This window comes from Rhinoraja longicauda, chromosome 19 (assembly GCF_053455715.1).
Source record: "Rhinoraja longicauda isolate Sanriku21f chromosome 19, sRhiLon1.1, whole genome shotgun sequence".
Classification (NCBI taxonomy): domain Eukaryota; kingdom Metazoa; phylum Chordata; class Chondrichthyes; order Rajiformes; family Arhynchobatidae; genus Rhinoraja; species Rhinoraja longicauda.
Window position 1 is genome coordinate 18,216,502 of NC_135971.1, and position 19,770 is coordinate 18,236,271.

Genomic DNA, 19,770 nt, shown 5'->3' on the forward strand with positions numbered 1-19,770 from the left:
CTAAACGGGGTACGGATTTAGGAAGGTTGGTCTCGAGAGGCTATAAGGGGTGGAGCTGAAGAACAAGAAAGGGATGATCACCTTGTTCGGGGGACAGGAGAGAAGGAATGGGTGACGTTTCTGGTCGAGACCCTTCTTCAGACTATGCTTCTACAGTCTGAAGAAGGGTCTCGACCCGAAACGTCACCCATTCCTTCTCTCCTGAGATGCTGCCTGTCCCGCTGAGTTACCCCAGCATATTGTGAATAAATACCTTCGATTTGTACCAGCATCTGTAGTTATTTTCTTACACCTTGTTAGGGGTGTACGTACTACAGACGCCTGGATAGTCATATTGAATGGCGGTGCGGGCTCGAAGGGCGGAATGGCCTTCTATGTTTCTATGCTTCTATCTCAAAATGTAGCCAATCTTTGTGAGTGTGCGTGTGTGTGTGTGTGTGTGTGTGTGTGTGTGTGTGAGTGTGTGTGTGTGTGTGTGTGTGTGTGTGTGTGTGTGTGTGTGTGTGTGTGTGGGGGGGGGGGTGGTTGGAGCTGTCAACGCCAATAATGATTGAGGAATAGAGATGAGGAAGCGGGAGACGCAAGAATTGGCCAATCTACATTGTCTTGTTGGTCGCCAACCCCCCCCCCCCCATCCCCGCGGGTTTAAAGGGTTGGTTTTGCAACCAAGCCAGTGATATTATTTGGCCGCGGCGCTGCTTTCAAGGGCGGGCATCAGTTGGCGGGACCCTCCAATTGATGCATTCCGCTGTGCAACCCATCAGCGTCCCATTGCCCAGGGACAGAAAGGCGGCTCTTGGCAAACTGGACAGCCGGCGAAACACCGAGCCCGAGGTCTTCACCTTCGACCCTTTGCCGACGCCCAGGTCTGGGCGAAAGTACAAGAGGCGCTCGCTGAAAATCCTTTACCCGATATACCAGGTGAATCACCCCTGCTACCTTCAGCACCGGGCGCCGAGGCAGGGACAAAACCTCAGCCTAAATTCAACTGCGCTCTCGGGAGAAGGGTCTCCCCGTCTGTCTATTCCCTCCACAGATGCTGCCTGGCCCGCTGAGTTGCGCCAGCGCTTTCTGTTTGGATACCTTTAATTCCAGCGGTTTGCATTGCATGAGTTCTTAGTCCCCGACCCAAAACGTCACCTATCCATGTTCTCCAGAGATGCTGCCTGGCCCGCTCGCTTTCTCCAGCGCTTTGTGTTTTGCGAAGTTTAATTCCAGCCCGGAGCAGGTTGTCGTGAATTAATTCCAGGTTAATTTTTGCCGCGTGTGCCCGGGGCATTTTGTTTTACACTCCACGGTTTGTGGGGAGAAGGCAGGAGAATGGGGTTGAGGGGGAAAGATAGATCAGCCGTGGCAGTGTCGACTGTGTGGACCGACTCCAATGACTAAAGAACTTCCATGTTCTCCAGAGATGCTGCCTGACTTGCTGAGTTACTCCAGCACTTTGTCTTTTTTTTTTGGTAAACCAGCATTTGCAGTTCTGCCACCAACTCCCCATCTGACAATAATAAACTAGAGGGAACCATGATAGACAGAAACATAGAAAATAGGTGCAGTAGGAGGCCATTTGGCCCTTCGAGCCAGCACTGCCATTCATTGTGATCAGGGCTGATCATCCATAATCAGTAACCCGTGCCTGCCTTCTCCACATATCCCTTGATTCCACTAGCCCCATGATCACCAATGAGGTAGATAGTAGTTCAACACCGCTCTCTGGTTGTGGTAGGATGATTCAGTTGCCTGATAACAGCTGGGAAGAAACCGTCCCTGAATCTGGAGGTGTGCGTGTGGAGAGGGGAGAAGAGGGAGTGGCCGGGGTGCGACTGGTCCTTGATTATGCTGCTGGCCTTGCCGAGGCAGCGTGAGGTTTAAACGAAGTCAATGGAAGGGAGGTTGGTTTGCGTGATGGTCAAAGTCCACAATTCGCTGAGATTTCTTGCGGGCTTGGACCGAGCTGTTCCCAAACCAAGCCGCGACAGGGCATTGGTGAGACCACACCTGGAGTATTGTGTACAGTTTTGGTCTCCTAATCTGAGGAAAGACGTTCTAGCCTTAGAGGGAGTACAGAGAAGGTTCACCAGATTGATCCCTGGGATGGCAGGACTTTCATATGAAGAAAGGCTGGATAGACTCGGCTTGTACTCGCTGGAATTTAGAAGACTGAGGGGGGATCTTATTGAAACATATAAAATTCTTAAGGGGTTGGAGAGGTTAGATGCGGGAAGATTGTTTCCGATGTTGGGGTAGTCCAGAACCAGGGGTTACAGCTTAAGGATAAGGGGGAAGTCTTTTAGGACCGAGATGAGAAAACATTTCTTCACACAGAGAGTGGTGAGTCTGTGGAATTCTCTGCCACAGAAGGTAGTTGAGGCCAGTTCATTGGCTATATTTAAGAGGGAGTTAGATGTGGCCCTGATGGCTAAAGGGATCAGGGGGTATGGAGAGAAGGCAGGTACAGGTTATTGAGCTGGATGATCAGCCATGATCATATTGAATGGCGGTGCAGGCTCGAAGGGCCGAATGGCCTACTCCTGCACCTATTTTCTATGTTTTCTATGTTTCTATGATGCGTCGCGATAAAATGCTTTCTACGGTACACCTATTCCCGAGATCCTTTCATTAACTCTCTTCCGATTTGGATCCGCAGCCTCGGAAGACCATCCCAGCTGAGAAGGATGTGGTGAAGAGGCTTCTGCTGTTTCTGCTCTCCGTCGTTGCTCTGCAGGTCTACCTCACGCCAGTGGCCCACCTGGATGAGCGATCTCCGTTCCCTGAGAGAGAGGAGTTGGGACTGAGGTGTGAGAGCTTCCTCCTAACTTGGCCACTCTGGGTGGGCCTTTCCACCACCAGTACTTTGTGTATCTCCCCGCAGCGAGTCCACATGAATGTCACCTGCCCGACCGCCCACCCTTCCCACAGGGGCACCTGAAGACGCGGTCCTCCAAGCGAACAACTGAAGGAAGAGTTGACTGTCATCTTCAGAATCTATTGCCCCACTCCCATCACGAGGCAGTCTCTGCAGAGGGAAGGTCTCATGGAACTGAAGGAATGGCTTTTTGGTTTCGTTTCATTTATTGTCCCGTGTACCGAGGTGCCATGAAAAGCTTTTGTTGCGCGCTGTCCAGTCGGTGGAAAGACAAAACATGATTACAATCGAGCCATCTGCAGATACTTGATAAGGGAATCATGTCTAGTGCAAGGTAAAGCCAGCAAAGTCTGATCGAGGGTAGTCCGAGGGTCACCAACGAGGTAGATGGTAGTTCGGGACTGAGCGCTGGTTGTGGTAGGATGGTTCAGTTGCCTGATAACAGCTGGGAAGAAACTGCCTCTGAATCTAGAGGTGTGCGTTTTAACACGTCTATATCTTTTGCCTGATGGGAGAGGGGAGAAGAGGGGTGCGACTCATCCTTGATTATGCTGCTGGCCTTGCCGAGGTAGCGGGAGGCTTTTGAAGATTAAGGGATTGGATCCAGCTTCATATCCCATGTAACTGCCTGTTATTTTGGATTTATCGTGCTTGGATTTTCCTGAGGGGTGTGTCTCACCACAGGGGGAGTGAGTTTGTTAAACCCCGGTGCCCACCGCTATCTAAACTGCTTTAAAATAAAAGCATTCTGGTGGACTTAAGAACAGCGTTCGATGTTTTAAAACCAAAACTTCACACAATGAAGATATTTGAGAACTGGGTCGGCACAAAACACTGGAGTAACTCTGCGGGTCAGACAGCATCTCTGGAGAAATTGAATAGGTGACGTTTCGGGTTGAGACCCTTCTTCAGGCTGAGAATCAGGGGGAAGGGAAACTAGAGATATAGACGGTGATATAGAACAAATGAATGAAAGATAGGCAAAAAAAGTAACAATGATAAAGGGATCAGGCCATGCTTAGAACTTAAGGGATTGGACAGGCTCGATGCAGGAAAAAAATTCCTGATGTTGGGGGAGTCCAGAAACAGGGGTCACAGTTTAAGAATAAGTAGCAGTCCATTGAGAACTGAGATGAGGAAAAACATTTTCACCCAGAGAGTTGTGAATCTGTGGAATTCTCTGCCGCAGAAGGCAGGGAGGCCAATTCACTGGATATATTGAAGAGAGAGTTAGGTATAGCTCTTCAGGCAGATGCTGGTTTAAATTGAAGGTAGACACAAAATGCTGGAGTAACTCAGCCAGACAGGCAGCATCTCGGGAGAGAAGGAATTCCTTCTCTCCAGAGGTGCTGCCTGTCCCGCTGAGTTACTCCAGCATTTTGTGTCTGCCTAGCTCTTAAGGCTAATGGAATCAAGGGATATGGGGAGAAAGCAGGAACAGGGTACCGATTTTAGATGATCAGCCATGATCATATTGAATGGCTGTGCTTGCTTGAAGGGCCGAATAGCCTACCCCTGCACCTATTTTCTATGTTTCCATGTTTCTATCTCAGCTGTGGGCTAGATGCGAATGAGTTACAGACAATGAGGCTCATCAAGATGGCTTGGAAGCTGGCAGAAGGGACGTAGAGAGAGAGGGGATGCAAGCCTTACTTGGTGTTAGAAGAATCAATATTCATACCGGTGGGTTGTAAACTGGATTTTTGGATTGTAATTTTAAAAATGAATGACATTTTACTGCCATCTAGTGTATTAATTTGCCATTGTTGTATGGGATTTATAGTGAAAAATCCTGGTATTATATTTGAACTTTCATAACGAAGAAATGTGTAACATATTTAATTTATGTTAATGTAATGCTTTTATTCACGTTTGTCCTGCCATGTCTGGTCCTGTTTTGTTTTGTTTAAGTTAGTTTAGAGATACAGTGCGGAAGCAGGCCATTCGGCCCATCGAGCCCGCACCGACCAGCGATCCCCGCACATTAACACTTTCTACACACAGGATGGATAATTTACATTTACACCAAGCCAATTAACCTACAAACATGTACGTCTTTGGGGTGTTGGAGGTAGCCGAAGATCTCGGAGAAAACCCCACGCAGGAACGTACAAACTTCGTACAGACAAGCATCCGTAGTCAGGATTGAACCCGGGTCTCTGGCGCTGTGAGGCAGCAACTCTACCGCTAGTTCAGTTATTTTAGTTTATTGTCACGTGTAACGAGGTGCAGTGAAAATCATTTGTTGCGTGCTAACCAGCCAGCAGAAAGACAATGCATGTTTACAATCGATCCATTTACAGTGTAGAGATACACGACAAGGGAATAACGCTTAGTGCAAGGTAAAGCCAGCAAAGTCCGATCAAGGATAGTCCGAGGATCATCAAAGAGGTAGGCAGTAGTTCAGCATTGCTCTCTGGTTGTGGTAAGATGATTCAGTTGCCTGATACCAGTTGGGATGAAATTGTCCCTGAATCTGGTGGTGTACTTTTTCACTCTTTTTGCACTATGCCACCATGCCACCCTAAAGGTGCTTTATAAAGAATGGCAGGCAGTGACTAGTGGGGTACCGCAAGGCTCAGTGCTGGGACCCCAGCTATTTACAATATATATTAATGATTTGGACGAGGGAATTGAATGCAACATTTCCAAGTTTGCGGATGACACGGAGCTGGGGGGCAGTGTTAGCTGTGAGGAGGCTGCAACGTGACTTGGATAGGTTAGGTGAGTGGGCAAATGCATGGCAGATGCAGTATAATGTGGATAAATGTGAGGTTATCCACTTTGGTGGCAAGAACAGGAAAGCAGACTATTATCTGAAAGGTGGCCGATTAGGAGAAGGGGAGATGCAACGAGACCTGGGTGTCATGGTGCACCAGTCATTGAAAGTAGGTATGCAGGTGCAGCAGGCAGTGAAGAAAGCGAATTGTATGTTGGCATTCATAGCGAGGGGATTTGAGTATAGGAGCAGAGAGGTTCTGCTGCAGTTGTACAGGGCATTGGTGAGACCACTCCTGGAGTATTGCGTACAGTTTTGGTCTCCTAATCTGAGTAAAGGCATTCTTGCCATAGAGGGAGTATAGAGAAGGTTCACCAGATTGATTCCTGGGATGGCAGGACTTTCATATGAAGAAAGACTGGATAGACTCGGCTTGTACTCGCTGGAATTTAGAAGATTGAGGGGGGATCTTATAGACACTTACAAAATTCTTAAGGGGTTGGACAGGCTAGATGCAGGAAGATTGTTCCCGATGTTGGGGAAGTCCAGAACAAGGGGTCACAGCTTAAGGATAAGGGGGAAGTCTTTTAGGACCGAGATGAGAAAGTTTTTTTTCACACAGAGAGTGTTGAATCTGTGGAATTCTCTGCCACAGAAGGTAGTTGAGGCCAGTTCATTGGCTAAATTTAAGAGGGAGTTAGATGTGGCCCTTGTGGCTAAAGGGATCAGGGGGTATGGAGAGAAGGCAGGTATGGGATACTGAGTTGGATGATCAGCCTTGATCATATTGAATGGCGGTGCAGGCTCGAAGGGCCGAATGGCCTACCCCTGCACCTATTTTCTATGTTTCTATAAAGAAGTTTTATGTTTGCTCCAGTAAAATTATGGGGTGAAATTATACTGGGAATAGTTTGCATGATGCAGTGTTGTGTAATGTGTTGGATAATTGAGTAACAGATGAGCTTACGGCAGAAGGCAGTCTGTTTGAACTTCCTCATTTGAGAGGAAGTGAATGCACTTGAGGATGCAGAGTGGAGTAACAACGGTTCAGGTATCATTCTTGGGGGAAAACCAGCTGAGTTACTCACTTTGCACTTTGCACTTTGTGAAATTGCTTGCAATTTGTTTAATCTAGCGATACAGTGTGGAAACGAGCCCCTCGGTCCGCCAAGTCTACGCTGACTGACAATCACCTGTACACTAGTTCTGCATTCTCCCAGTTTCGCATCTGCTCCCTAAGCACCAGGGGCAATTGCCTGCACATTTTAGGAATGTGGGAGAAAACCAAAGACCCACATTCAATCCAGACTACAGGTGCTGTCTGTGCGGAGTTTGCATGCACTCCCGTGACTGCGTGGGTTTTCTCCGGGTGCTCCAGTTTCATAGACACATAGGAAATAGGTGCAGGAAGAGGCCATTTGGCCCTTCGAGCCAGCACCGCCATTCATTGTGATCATGGCTGATCACCCACAATCAGTAACCCGTGCCTGCCTTCTCCCCATATCCCTTGAATCCACTAGCCCCAAGAGCTCTATTTAGCTCTCTTTTAAATTCATCCAGTGAATTGGCCTCCACTGCCTTCTGTGGTGGAGAATTCCACAAATTCACAACTCTCTGGGTGAAAATGTGTTTTTTCTCACCTCAGTTTTAAATGGCCTCCCGTTTATTCTTATTCTTTATTCTCCCTTCTATTTCCTCCCACGCGCCAAAGGTGTGCACGTTTGATGGTCGATTTGGCTTTGGTAAAAATCGTAAAATTGTCCCGAGTAGTTTTTGGTAGTGCTGCTGTACAAGGATCGCTGGTTGGCGCCGACTTGGTGGGCCAGAGGGCCTGTTTCCACTCTGTATGTCTCGACTAAAGTAACATCTAATGCATGATGGGAGATCCTCTCCCGGGACCAGCATGCAAAGCGTCACCACACACCAGTGCCTTCTGGATGTCGATTCATGTTCATTTAATTTATTTGAATGTTAGAATGTCCTTTTTTTTAAGAATAGACTGCTTGAAAGCATTGCTTTGCAGTAAGCTGAAGGAATAAAAGTGTGAATTTTGTTACCATTTTGCTCTTTCAATTGATTTCTCCTTGCTTTACTCTTTCAGCTATTTAATTTGCCATTCTAGTTCAAATTCTGTACAACGGCACTCCATCTACTTGACAAGGTGCACAGGTGTACCTGTCACATCGAGGGCAGCACACATCCGCTTCAGGGCCTCACTTGAAGGAGAGGCACGAGGAACTGCAGATGCTGGTTGACCAAAAAAACACACAAAGTGCTGGAGTTACTCACCAGGTCAGGAAGCATCTTTGGAGATCATGGATAGATCCTGTTTCAGGTCGGGACTCTGGGTCTGTAGAAGGGTCTCGACCTGCAACACCACCTATAATTGTTTTTTTCCCCAGAGATGCGGCCTGACCTGCTGAGGTAGTCCAGTATTTTGTGTTGGCACAGGAGCAGAATTAGGCCATTCGGTCCATCAAGTCTATTCTGCCATTCAATCATCAAGGCTAATCTATCCTTCCCTCTCAACCCCATTCTCCAGCCTTCTCCCCATAACCCCCGACACACGTATGAATCAAGAATTTGTCGATCGCCGCCTTTCAAAATATGCATCCACAGCCTTCTGTGACAATGAATTCCACAGACTCACCACCCCCTGACTAAAGAAATTCCTCCATCTGCATTCTAAATGAACATTCTTTTATTCTGAGGCTATGGCCTCCGGTCCTAGACTCTCCCACTAGTGGAAACATCCTCTCCACATCCACTCTATCCAGGCCTTTCATTATTCGGTACGTTTCAATGAGGTCCTGACTTCCTTCTAAACTCCAGCGAGTGCATGCCCAGTGCCGTCAAACACCCATCATAAGTCCTGGGATTAATCTCGTAAACCTCCTCTGGGCCCTCTCCAAAGCCAGCACATCCTTCCTCAGATATGGAGCCCAAAGCTGCTCACGTATACTCCAAATGTGGTCTGACCACGGCCTTATATAAAGCCTTGTTGCTTTGGTATAAACTAGCATCTGCAGTTTTGTTTTATTGCATACTGCTGCCTCCTCACTTACTGATTTATTCCAGTACAATCTTTAGTCCGGTTCACTGTGTAGGAAGGAACTGCAGATGTTGGTTTAAACCGAAGATAGGCACAAAAAGCTGGGGTTGGACAGCATGGTCTCCAAATTTGGTGCCGTTTTGGTCTCTAAATTTGAGGAAGGACATTCGTGCTATTGAGGAAGTGCAGCGTAGGTTCACTAGGTTAATTCCCGGAATGGCGGGACTGTCGTATGTTGAAAGACTGGAGCGACTAGGATTGTATTACAGTTTAAGGATAAGGGGGAAATTTTTTAGGACCGAGATGAGAAAGTTTTTTTTCACACAGAGAGTGGTGAGTCTGTGGAATTCTCTGCCACAGAGGGTAGTTGAGGCCAGTTCATTGGCTATATTTAAGAGGGAGTTAGATGTGGCCCTTGTGGCTAAAGGGATCAGGGGGTATGGAGAGAAGGCAGGTACAGGATACTGAGTTGGATGATCAGCCATGATCATATTGAATGGCGGTGCAGGCTCGAAGGGCCGAATGGCCTACTCCTGTGCCTATTTTCTATGTTTCTATGTATACACTGGAATTTAGAAGGATGAGAGGGGATCTTATTGAAACATATAAGATTATTAAGGGATTGGACACGTTAGAGGCAGGAAACATGTTCCCGATGTTGGGGGAGTCCAGAACCAGGGGCCACAGGGTTCAGAAAAGATTTACGAGGATGTTGCCAGGACTAGAGTGTGTGAGCTACAGGGAGAGGTTGAGTAGGCTATGTCTCTATTTCATGGAGCGCAGGAGGATGAGGGGTGATTTACAATTTTTATCGAAACCAAAGTAACTTACAAACCGTACATTCTTGGGGTGTGGGAGGAAACCAGAGCACCTGGGGGAAAACCCACATGGTTACGGGGAGAACGTACAAACATCGTACTGACAGCATCCCGAGACATGATCGAGCCCGGGTCTTGGCGCTGCGAGGCAGCAACTCTACCATTCTGCCACCGAGCCCCTCTGAAAGGTTTTGCTTTGTATACATTTTTTAACAGTTTCTTTGGAAAACGCCCCACCCATCCGGTTGCTTTCTGTCTCCTCACAATGACCTCAGTCACTATTGCCGACAGCAGCATCCATCCTCAATCCACTGAGTCTACTCAGGTTGATCACCGCGGGGAATTTATATTTCTGGGGAATTTATATTGCTGCACAATCTACCACAAGTTTGGGGCCTTTGACAGCTTTCCGGTGTTACAGATCTTATTGACATCATTTGACAGTGAAACTGTGTCAAGGGCTAGCTATTGCCAGTGAGAAAAGGAAGATTCAATTTAATTGTAACGTGTACCATAAGGCACAGTGGAATTTGAGTTACCGTACAGTCATACTAAGTCGAGGTAAGAGATTGAAAAAAAAAATCCTCCAATTCCCCCCCCCACCCCCCACCCACATAAAACAAACCAAGAAACACTAAAACATACTTTAACATACTTAAAATAATAACAAACAGTAGAAAGGACAGACAGACTGCAGGCAAGGCAGTCAGTGCTGGTGGTGCCCCCTGGTGTTTTACACCATAGAGACATAGTCATACAGTGTGGAAGCAGACCCTTCGGCCCATCTTGCCCACACCGGCCAGCAGGCCCCAGGTACACTCGTCCCAACTGTGTGGTGGCCTAGCGGCAGAACCACTGCCTTGCAGTGCATTACAACTCCAGAGACCCAGGTTCGCTCCTGACTACGGGTGCTTGTCTGTACGGAGTTTTGTACGTTCTCCCCGTGACCTGCGTGGGTTTTCTCCAAGATCCTCAGTTTCCCCCCACACTCCAAAGACGTACAGGTTTGTAGGTAAATTGGCTTGGTATAAGTGTTATCTGGCCCTAGTGTGGGATGGTGTTAACGTGCGGGGATCGCTGGTCGGCGTGGACGGTGGGCCGAAGGGCCTGTTTCTGCACTGTACCTCTAAACTAAAAAAAGTAGACTGTCTGTATTCGGCCCATGTCTTACAGTCAGAGAGTGATATCGTGTGGAAACAGGCCCTTCGGCCCAACTTGCCCACACCGGCCAGCAATGTCTCAACTAAACTAGCCCCACTTGCCTGCGGTTGGTCCATATCCCTCCAAACCGTCCTATCCATGTACCAGTCTAACTGTTTCATAAACGTTGGGATAGTCCCAGCCTCAACTACCTCCTCCGGCAGCTTGTTCCATGCACCCACCACCCTTTGTGTGAAAAAGTTACCCCTCAGATTCCTATTAAATCTTTTCCCCTTCACCTTGAACCCATGTCATCTGGTCCTCGATTCCCCTCCTATGGGCAAGAGACTCCGTGCTTCTACCGAATCTATTCCTCTCATGAATTTGTACACCTCTATAAGATCACCCCTCATCCTTGGGGGAGTCCAGAACCAGGGGGCCACAGTTTAAGAATAAGGGGTCGCCCATTTAGAACGGAGATGAGGAAAAACTTTTTCACCCAGAGATTTGTAAATTTGTGGAATTCTCTCAGAAGGCAGCGGAGGCCAATTCTCTGGATGCTTTCAAGAGTGAGATGGATAGAGAGAGCTCTTAAAGATAGCGGAGTCAGGGGGTATGGGGAGAAGGGGAGAACGGGGTACTGATTGTGAATGATCAGCCTTGATCACATTGAATGGCGGTGCTAACTCGAATGGGTTACTCCTGCACCTATTGTCTATTGTCTATAACTTACAAACTCCGTACAGACAGCAACCGTAGTCAGGAACGCTCTAAGGCAGCAACTCTACCGCTGCGCCACCGTGCCGCCCTAAACTCTGAACTATAAGCTGCCTTGGTTGCTCCGGGGATTGAAGGTTTTGTTTTTTGCACTACATTCTTTGATTTGTATTTAATTGAACTTTTTATTTTTATTTTTTTAATGCTGCCCACTGAGAACCATGTTTACATGTCTGTGGTGCTGATGTTACTAAGAATTTCATCAAGTGCTTTTTCGGGACACATGGCAATAAAACACTTGCCTCTCCTGACTCTTGAACAGGGACGTTGATTGAATTGTGTTTCCCCGCCAGGAAACTTTGGAGGGTTATGGACCCCCCAGTTAATAAATAAACTGCAGATACCTCTTCATTGTTTGCTGGCAATTCCTGAGCCAGGAACAACCTACTTCCTGCATGTTCCATGTAATGGAAAATACTTGTTTGCGTGTCAACCATCTTAACATCAAGCCCAGTTAAAAATAAACCCGTGAGACTATTTTGCAGAAGATGGAAGAGTTCTCAGCGTTTATGCTCAATATTTAACCTTCAAAGCTGGGTTGTGTATGTTTAAGATAAGAGCATTAAAAATGGATGGGTGGGTGGGTGGGTGGGTGGGGGGTGATTCAGCCCATTCAACTACTGCTGTTCAAAGAGATGCAAAGGTTTGACAGGGAATAAATACGGGTAGGTGGGACTAGCATAGACGGGGCATCTTGCTCAGTATAACACATACTGTTTGATGTCTATGCCCAATGTTATATCTATACTGAAGGTTGTACCCTTCACCCTTTAGGGCATTCATGGTGGCGCAGCGGTAGAGTTGCTGCCTTACAGCGAATGCAGCGCCAGAGACCCGGGTTCGATCCCGACTACGGGTGCTGTCCGTACGGAGTTTGTACGCTCTCCCCGTGACCTGCGTTGGTTTTCTCCGAGATCTTCGGTTAATTGTAGGCTAATTGGCTTGATAAATGTTTTTTTTTTAAATGTCGCTATTGGGTATAGGATAGTGTTAACGTGCGGGGATCGCTGGTCGGCGCGGACCTGGTGGGCCGAAAGGGCCTGTTTCCGCGCTGTATCTCCAAACTAAACCCTTTATCTGTGCACCGTGGACAGCTTTATTTTATTCATGTGTAGTTTTTTTTCTCAGACTGGATGGCATGCAAAAGCTTTTCACTGCTCCTTGGTACATACGACAACAATAATAAACGAAACGAAACTAGAGGCACAGAGTAACAGGTCCTTTGACCCAACTTGTCCACACCGACCAACATGTCTCAAATACACTCGTCCAACCTGCCTGCATTTGGTCCATATCCCTCTAAACCTTCCTATCCATGTACCTGTCCAACTGTTTCTTAAATATTGCGATGGTACCTGTCTCAGCTACCTCCTCCGGCAGCTCGTTCCATACACCCACCACCCTTTGTGTAAAAAGTAACCCCTCAGGTTTCTATTAAGATTAAGATCACCCCCCCCCCTCCTCCCACCCCCTAGCTAAACTAAACGAGTCATCTCGGACTGAAACAATGTCCTCAGGCCATCGAGTCCACGCCGAGCGCCAACCATCCATTTGCACTATTAATACGTGATCACAGGTAGAGAACATGCAAACTCCACACCGACAGGGTGGCGTAGCGGTAGAGCTACTACCTTACAGCGCCAGGGATCCGGGTTCAATCCTGACCACGGGTCTTGTCTGCACGGCATTTATACGTTCTCCCCGTGACCGTATGGGCTTTCTCCGAGATCTTCGGTTTCCTCGAAGGGTGGTGGGCATACAGGTTTGTAGGTTAATTGGCTTGGTGCAAATGTAGAATTGCCTTGTGTGTGTAGGGCAGTGTTAATGTGCGGGGATCGCTGGTCGGCGCGGACTCGGTGGCCCGAAGAACCTGTTTCCGCGCTGTATCTCTAAACTAAACTAAACTAAGAAAATGCTTGGAATACCCTGCAGGTCAGACAGCATCGGTGGAAGGGGAAGAAATGAATGTGCCAGATCCTTGAGAAAAACGGCCGTTAGTTTATTTATTGGATAGGAACAGAATTAGGCCATTCGGCCCATTAAGTTCTTTTTTTTTTCTTTTTTTTAAATATTTTATTTTTGAAAAGCATATGTACAAATCGAAATAAGAAAAAACACATTTGTTACAAAATTCTTACATAGCTTCAATTTTAAAATTTTTGAAGAGAGAAAGTAAAAATAAAAATATAAAACTATAAACTTGGGGAGAGAGAGTAAGAGGGTTAAAAAAAAAAAAGGATCTAACAATAAAAATTAACGGGAGTAGATCCGGGAGACAAAAACCACAGCTGTACATCCAACCCCCAACTCAAGTTTCAACTTTTTATTTAAATTTTTTTTTAATTTTAGTCCTGTGCCAAACCCATTTACTTTTCTAAAAATTCAATAAATGGAGACCATATTTTTAAAAATAACTCAGGTTTGTCGATTAAGGCAAACCTTATTTTTTCCAAATGCAGGGTCTCTGTCATTTCCATAGTCCACATTTTAATTGTGGGGGTTATTGGTTTTTTCCAAAATTTAAGTATTAGTTTTTTCGCAGTTATTAGACTGTAATCAAGAAAATGTACCTGACTTACTGTAAAATTTGTAGTATGTTCTGATAATCCTAATATAATTAATTTTGGGTCCATATCTAATTTTTTATTAATAACTTTAGAAACTATTTTAAAAATCTCCAACCAGAAGTTTTGCATTTTTATACAAGTTACGAAAATATGAGTTAAATTAGCTTCTTGAAATTGACATTAATCACATATAGGAGAGATATTAGGAAAAATCCTATTTAATTTCGTCTTCGAATAATGTAATCTATGTATTATTTTAAATTGTATTAAGGAATGTCTAGTATTCAATGAACATTGATGTATATGTTGTAAACTTTCGGCCCATTAAGTTCACCCCGCCATTTAACCGTGGGTGATAAAAGATAGCGTCGGAGGGCAGGATCGAACCCGCGGCGCTGGGGAAGGCGAGGCAGCGGCTCCACCCGCTGCAGCCGGGATGAGCGAGACCTGTCAGTGTCCGCGCTGTGATTGGAGGCTGCTGTTTGACAGACAGCGGGAGCAACCAACCAGGGTGGCTGAGTGGAGAAGGCCACCCCGCCCACCGTCAGTTCTATAAAAGGCGTTGCAGGAAGACATTTTGGCATTTTGCAAGCGGGGACTTGGCGCTCTGCAGATTTCTTTGTACGATTTGCACATACTTTGCAAACAAAAACAAAAGTCATTATGTGCAAGTCCTGTCAGTGCATGCGCGGCGGGCCAAAGCGACGTCTCATCACCTCTAAAGACCAGGCCCTGATATTCAACTTCGAACCGATCACAGAGCGAAAAGCCAAGGTCCCGGACAAGAACAGAAGACGGCGTGTCCTGTATCCCGACTACCAGGTAACCACAGCTCTCCGGGAGAGGCACAAAACAATAGACAATAGACATTAGACAATAGGTGCGGGAGGAGGCCATTCGGCCCTTCGAGTCAGCACCGCCATTAAATGTGATCATGGCTGATCATTCTCAATCAGTACCCCGTTCCTGCCTTCTCCCCATACCCACTGACTCCGCTATCCTTAAGAGCTCTATCTAGCTCTCTCTTGAATGTATTCAGAGAATTGGCCTCCACTGCCCTCTGAGGCAGAGAATTTCACAGATTCACAACTCTCTGACTGAAAAGGTTTTTCCTCATATCATATCATATCATATCATATACATACAGCCGGAAACAGGCCTTTTCGGCCCTCCAAGTCCGTGCCGCCCAGTGATCCCCGTACATTAACACTATCCTACACCCACTAGGGACAATTTTTACATTTACCCAGCCAATTAACCTACATACCTGTACGTCTTTGGAGTGTGGGAGGAAACCGAAGATCTCGGAGTAAACCCACGCAGGTCACGGGGAGAACGTACAAACTCCTTACAGTGCAGCACCTGTAGTCAGGATCGAACCTGAGTCTCCGGCGCTGCATTCGCTGTAACGCAGCAACTCTACCGCTGCGCTACCGTGCCGCCCATCTCTGTTCTAAATGGCCTACCCATTATTCTTAAACTGTGGCCCCTGGTTCTGGATTCCCCCAACATTGGGAACATGTTTCCTGCCTCTAATGTGTCCAACCCCTTACTAATCTTATACGTTTCGATAAGACCCCCTCTCATCCTTCTAAACTCCAGTGTATACAAGCGTAGTCGCTCCAGTCTTTCAACATATGACAGTCCCGCCATTCTGGGAATTAACCTAGTAAACCTACGCTGCACGTAGCAAGAATATCCTTCCTCAAATTTGGAGACCAAAACTGCACACAGTACTCCAGGTGCGGTCTCACTTGGACGCTAGAGTAACTCTGGAGTAAGTCGGGCAGTATCTCTGGAGTAAGGTCTACGACCCGAAACGTCACCCATTCCTTCTCTCCAGAGATGCTGCCTGTCCCGCTGAGTTACTCCTGCTTCTTGTGTCCAACTTCGAATGTGATTTCGGTTAACATGAGGCATGAGTTTAGTTGAGTTTAGATATTACAGCGCGGAAACAGGCCCTTCAGCCAGCCGAGTCCGCACTGACCAGCGATCCGCGCACATTAACGCTATCCTATACGCTCGAGGGACAATTTACAATTACAGCAAGCCAATTAACCTACAAACCTGTACGTCTTTGGAAAGTGGGAGGAAACGAGAGATCCCGGAGAAAATCCACGCAGGTCACAGGGAGAATGTACAAACTCTGTACAGACAGCCCCGGTAGTCGGGATCGAACCCGGGTATCTGGCGCTCTGAGGCAGCAACTCAGCCGCTGCGCCGCCGCATGAAGCTCAGTTAAACTCTAGAGTTGTACCAGAGGAACAGAGTTCATCGAAGATGGACACAAAAAAAGCTGGAGTAACTCAGCGGGACAGGCATCTCTGGCGAGAAGGAAAGGGTGGCGTTTCGGGTCGAGGTCTGAAAGGTCTCGACCAGAAACGTCACCCATTCCTTCTCTCCAGAGACGCTGCCTGTCCCGCTGAGTTACTCCAGCTTTTTAGTGTCTTTCTTCGGTTTAAACCAGCATCTGCAGTTCCTTCCTCCACAGGCTTACCGTGCGTCTGCACACAGACACACACACACACGCGCAGGCACAGACACGCACAGACACGTACACACAGACACGCACACACAAACCAGCATCTGCAGTTCCTACCTCCACAGGCTTACTGTGTGTCTGCACACAGACACACACACACACGCAGGCACAGACGCACAAACACGTACACACAGACGCATAAACACGTACACACAGACACACGCACACACACACACACACACACACACAAACCAGCATCTGCAGTTCCTTCCTGCACAGGCTTAATGTGCTTCTGCACACACGCACACACACACTCCGACACACAAACACGTACACACACACACAGCCAGACACACGCACACACACACACAGATACTCACACAGACACACGCACACTCAAAGACACCCAGGCACAGACAATGGACAATAGAGAATAGGTGCAGGAGTAGGCCATTCGGCCCTTGGAGCCAACACCACCATTCAATATGATCATGGCTGATCATTCTCAATCATTAGCCGGCTCCAAACTGTAACAGACGCATACAGTATGTAACTCAATTCACCCCCCCATATATACCAATTTTCTAAAACATCTCTTTCCATACATCCGCTATAAATATTATGTCGAATCTTATTTGTAAATACATTTTAGTTTATATATACTTAATTAAAATGTTGATAATGTTTATAATTTTTTTAGTTAAACATATATATAAACTAAAATGTATTTACACACACTCGCCCACACTCACGCACATATATAATAACATTTATATTGATAAATAACCATCCTTGTTGAATAAATAAATGATTATTCTACAAAGCAGAAAACACTTGCGGAACTAACGCGCAGCGGTAGAGTTGCTATCTTACAGCGGTAACCTCACACTTATCCACATTAAACTGCATCTGCCACACATCCACCCACTCACACAACCTGTCCAGGTCACCCTGCAACCTCATAGCATCTTCCTCACAGTTTCCAAAAGCCTCTTAAATACCACTATTATATCTGCTTACACCACCACCCCTGGCAGTGTGTTTCAGGCACTTACTCACTCTCTGTGTAAAAAATAATAATCTTGCCCTGCATATCTTCTTTAAACTTTGCCCCTCTCACCTTAAAGCTATGCCCTCTAGTCTTTGACATTTCCAACTAGGGGGTAAAAAGACTCTGACTGTCTACCCTCTCCATGCTTCCCATATTTTCAAAGACCTACCTTTTAGGTGTCCTCTGCCACAGAAAAAATAATCCCAGTTTGTCAAAATTCCCCTTATTGCTAATAGCCTCTGATCAAGGCAGCATTCTGGTAAACGTCCTTCTGCATAATTTACGAAACCTCAGAATCCTTCCTGTAATGGGAACGACCAAAATTGCAGACTCTACTCCAAATGTGGTCTAACCAAAGTTTTATAAAGCTGCATCATGATACCCTGAATCTCACACTCAAAGCACCATGAGATGAAGGCAGACATAACGTATGTCTTCTTTACCATCCTATCTACAATCTACAGGTCCATGAGAAGCAGTCACAAACAGGTCACCACATCCTTCCTGTTCTGGGGCAGCGGGAACTGGAAACCACACATATTTGCATGAACAAACTTTACTGAGAAATTCATTTCATTTAATTTAGTTTATGGTCACGTGTACCGAGGTACAGTGCAAAGCTTTTTTGTTGCGTGCTATCCTGTCAGTGAAAAGACCTTACATGATTACAAGCGATCCGTCCACAGTGTACCGATACAGGATAAAGGGAAGCTAGAAACAGAAAGCTGGAGTAACTCAGCAGGACAGGCAGCATCTCCGGAGAGAAGGAATGGGTGAAGTTTTGGGTCGAGACCTTTCTTCAGACTAGGCATACCCTCTAAACAAGGCAGCATTCCGGTAAACTTCTTACTGCATAATACCCAAAACTTCTGCATGCTTCCTATAATGGTGGCGAAATATAGGATAAAGGGAATAACGTTTAGTGCACGATAAAGTCAGGTAAATTCAGATTAAAGACATTTTGAGGGTCTCCAATGAGGTAGCTGGGAAGTCAGGGCCGGTCACAAGTAGACAGGATGTTTCAGTTGCCTGATAACTGCTGGGAAGAAACTGTTGATGAATCTGGATGTATGTGTTTCCACACTTCTGTACCTCTTAGTAGAAACAAGAAATTGCAGATGCTTGTTCATGCCAAAGATGGAGACAGTGGTGGAGTTACTCAGTGGGTCAGGCTGCATCTCTGGAGAGAAAGGATTGGTGACGTTTCGGGTCGGGCCTGAGGAAGTATCCCCACCCAAAATGCCACCCATCCTTTTTCTCCAGTGATGCTGCCTGACCCGCTGAGTTACTCCAGAACTTTGTGTCTATCTTCTGTACCTCTTGTCTGACGGGAGGGGGGGGGGGGGGGGGGGGAGAAGAGGGAGTGATCGGGGTGAGACTCACCCTTAATAATGCTGATGGCTTTGAATGAATTGTCGATGTAACGGAGGTTAGTTTGCCTGTTGGTCTGGGCTGCGTCTACAGCTCTCTGCAATCTCTTGCGTACTTGGGTGGAGCTGTTCAAAAACATCCCGATAAAATGCTTTGTGCGTTGCATCTGTAGAAATTAAATCTGCAGCAATGAAGACCAACACTATCTGTAATAACATCTGCCTCTCTCCGTCTACAGGTGAGGAAGCTGTTTCCTGCTCAGACTGACTTGGCCAAGAGGTTGCTTCTCATCTTCCTCTCCGTGGTCATCCTGCAAGTGTACTTCGCCACTGAGGAAGAGCCCGGCCTTTCGTCAACAGAGATGGACAGTCCCAGCGACCTGCCTTGGTACGGCACCGCACTCATCCCCACTGCATCGGACAGAGCTGAGACACACTGCATCCTTCATCTCGTGGCGGGAAGCCTTTGGAAGCCTCCGAACAGCCAGCGATGTCCCACCAGAGATTCAAGTTCTCAAGTTCACAAGCTATAGGAGTAGCATTTGGCCATTTGGCTCATCGGGTCTACTCCGCCATTCAGTCATGGCTAATATCTGCCTCCTCATCACATTTTCCTGCCTTCTCCCCATAATCCTTGACATCAATAATTTGTCTATTTCTACCGTAAAAATATCCACTGACTTGTTCCCCACAGCTCTCTGTGACAATGAGTTCCACAGATGAACTGCTCTGTGACTAAAGAAATTCCTCCTCACCACCTTTCCAAAAGAGCGCCCTTTAATTCTTCTCCCACCAGTGGAAACATCCTCTCCACATCCACTCTATCTACGCCTTTCATTATTTGCTAAGTTTCAATGAGGCCCCCCCCCTCAACCTTCTAAACTCCAGTGAGTACAGGCCCAGTGCTGTAAAACGCTCATCAAATGCT

At 46.7% G+C, this 19,770-nt stretch overlaps 1 protein-coding gene and 1 long non-coding RNA gene across 2 annotated transcripts in view; both read left to right on the top strand.

The window, feature by feature from the left end:
- The window catches only part of LOC144603184 (uncharacterized), a 497,022-nt gene that overhangs the window by 275,068 nt on the left and 202,184 nt on the right, over window positions 1-19,770 (top strand). The gene's annotated exons all lie outside the window — the stretch shown is intronic.
- On the top strand, window positions 14,593-19,527 carry LOC144603180 (uncharacterized). The gene is made up of 2 exons (XM_078416349.1): window positions 14,593-14,761; window positions 19,082-19,527. The coding sequence occupies exons 1-2, from the start codon at window positions 14,603-14,605 to the stop codon at window positions 19,373-19,375; spliced, it is 453 nt and encodes a 150-aa protein (XP_078272475.1). The 5' UTR covers window positions 14,593-14,602; the 3' UTR covers window positions 19,376-19,527.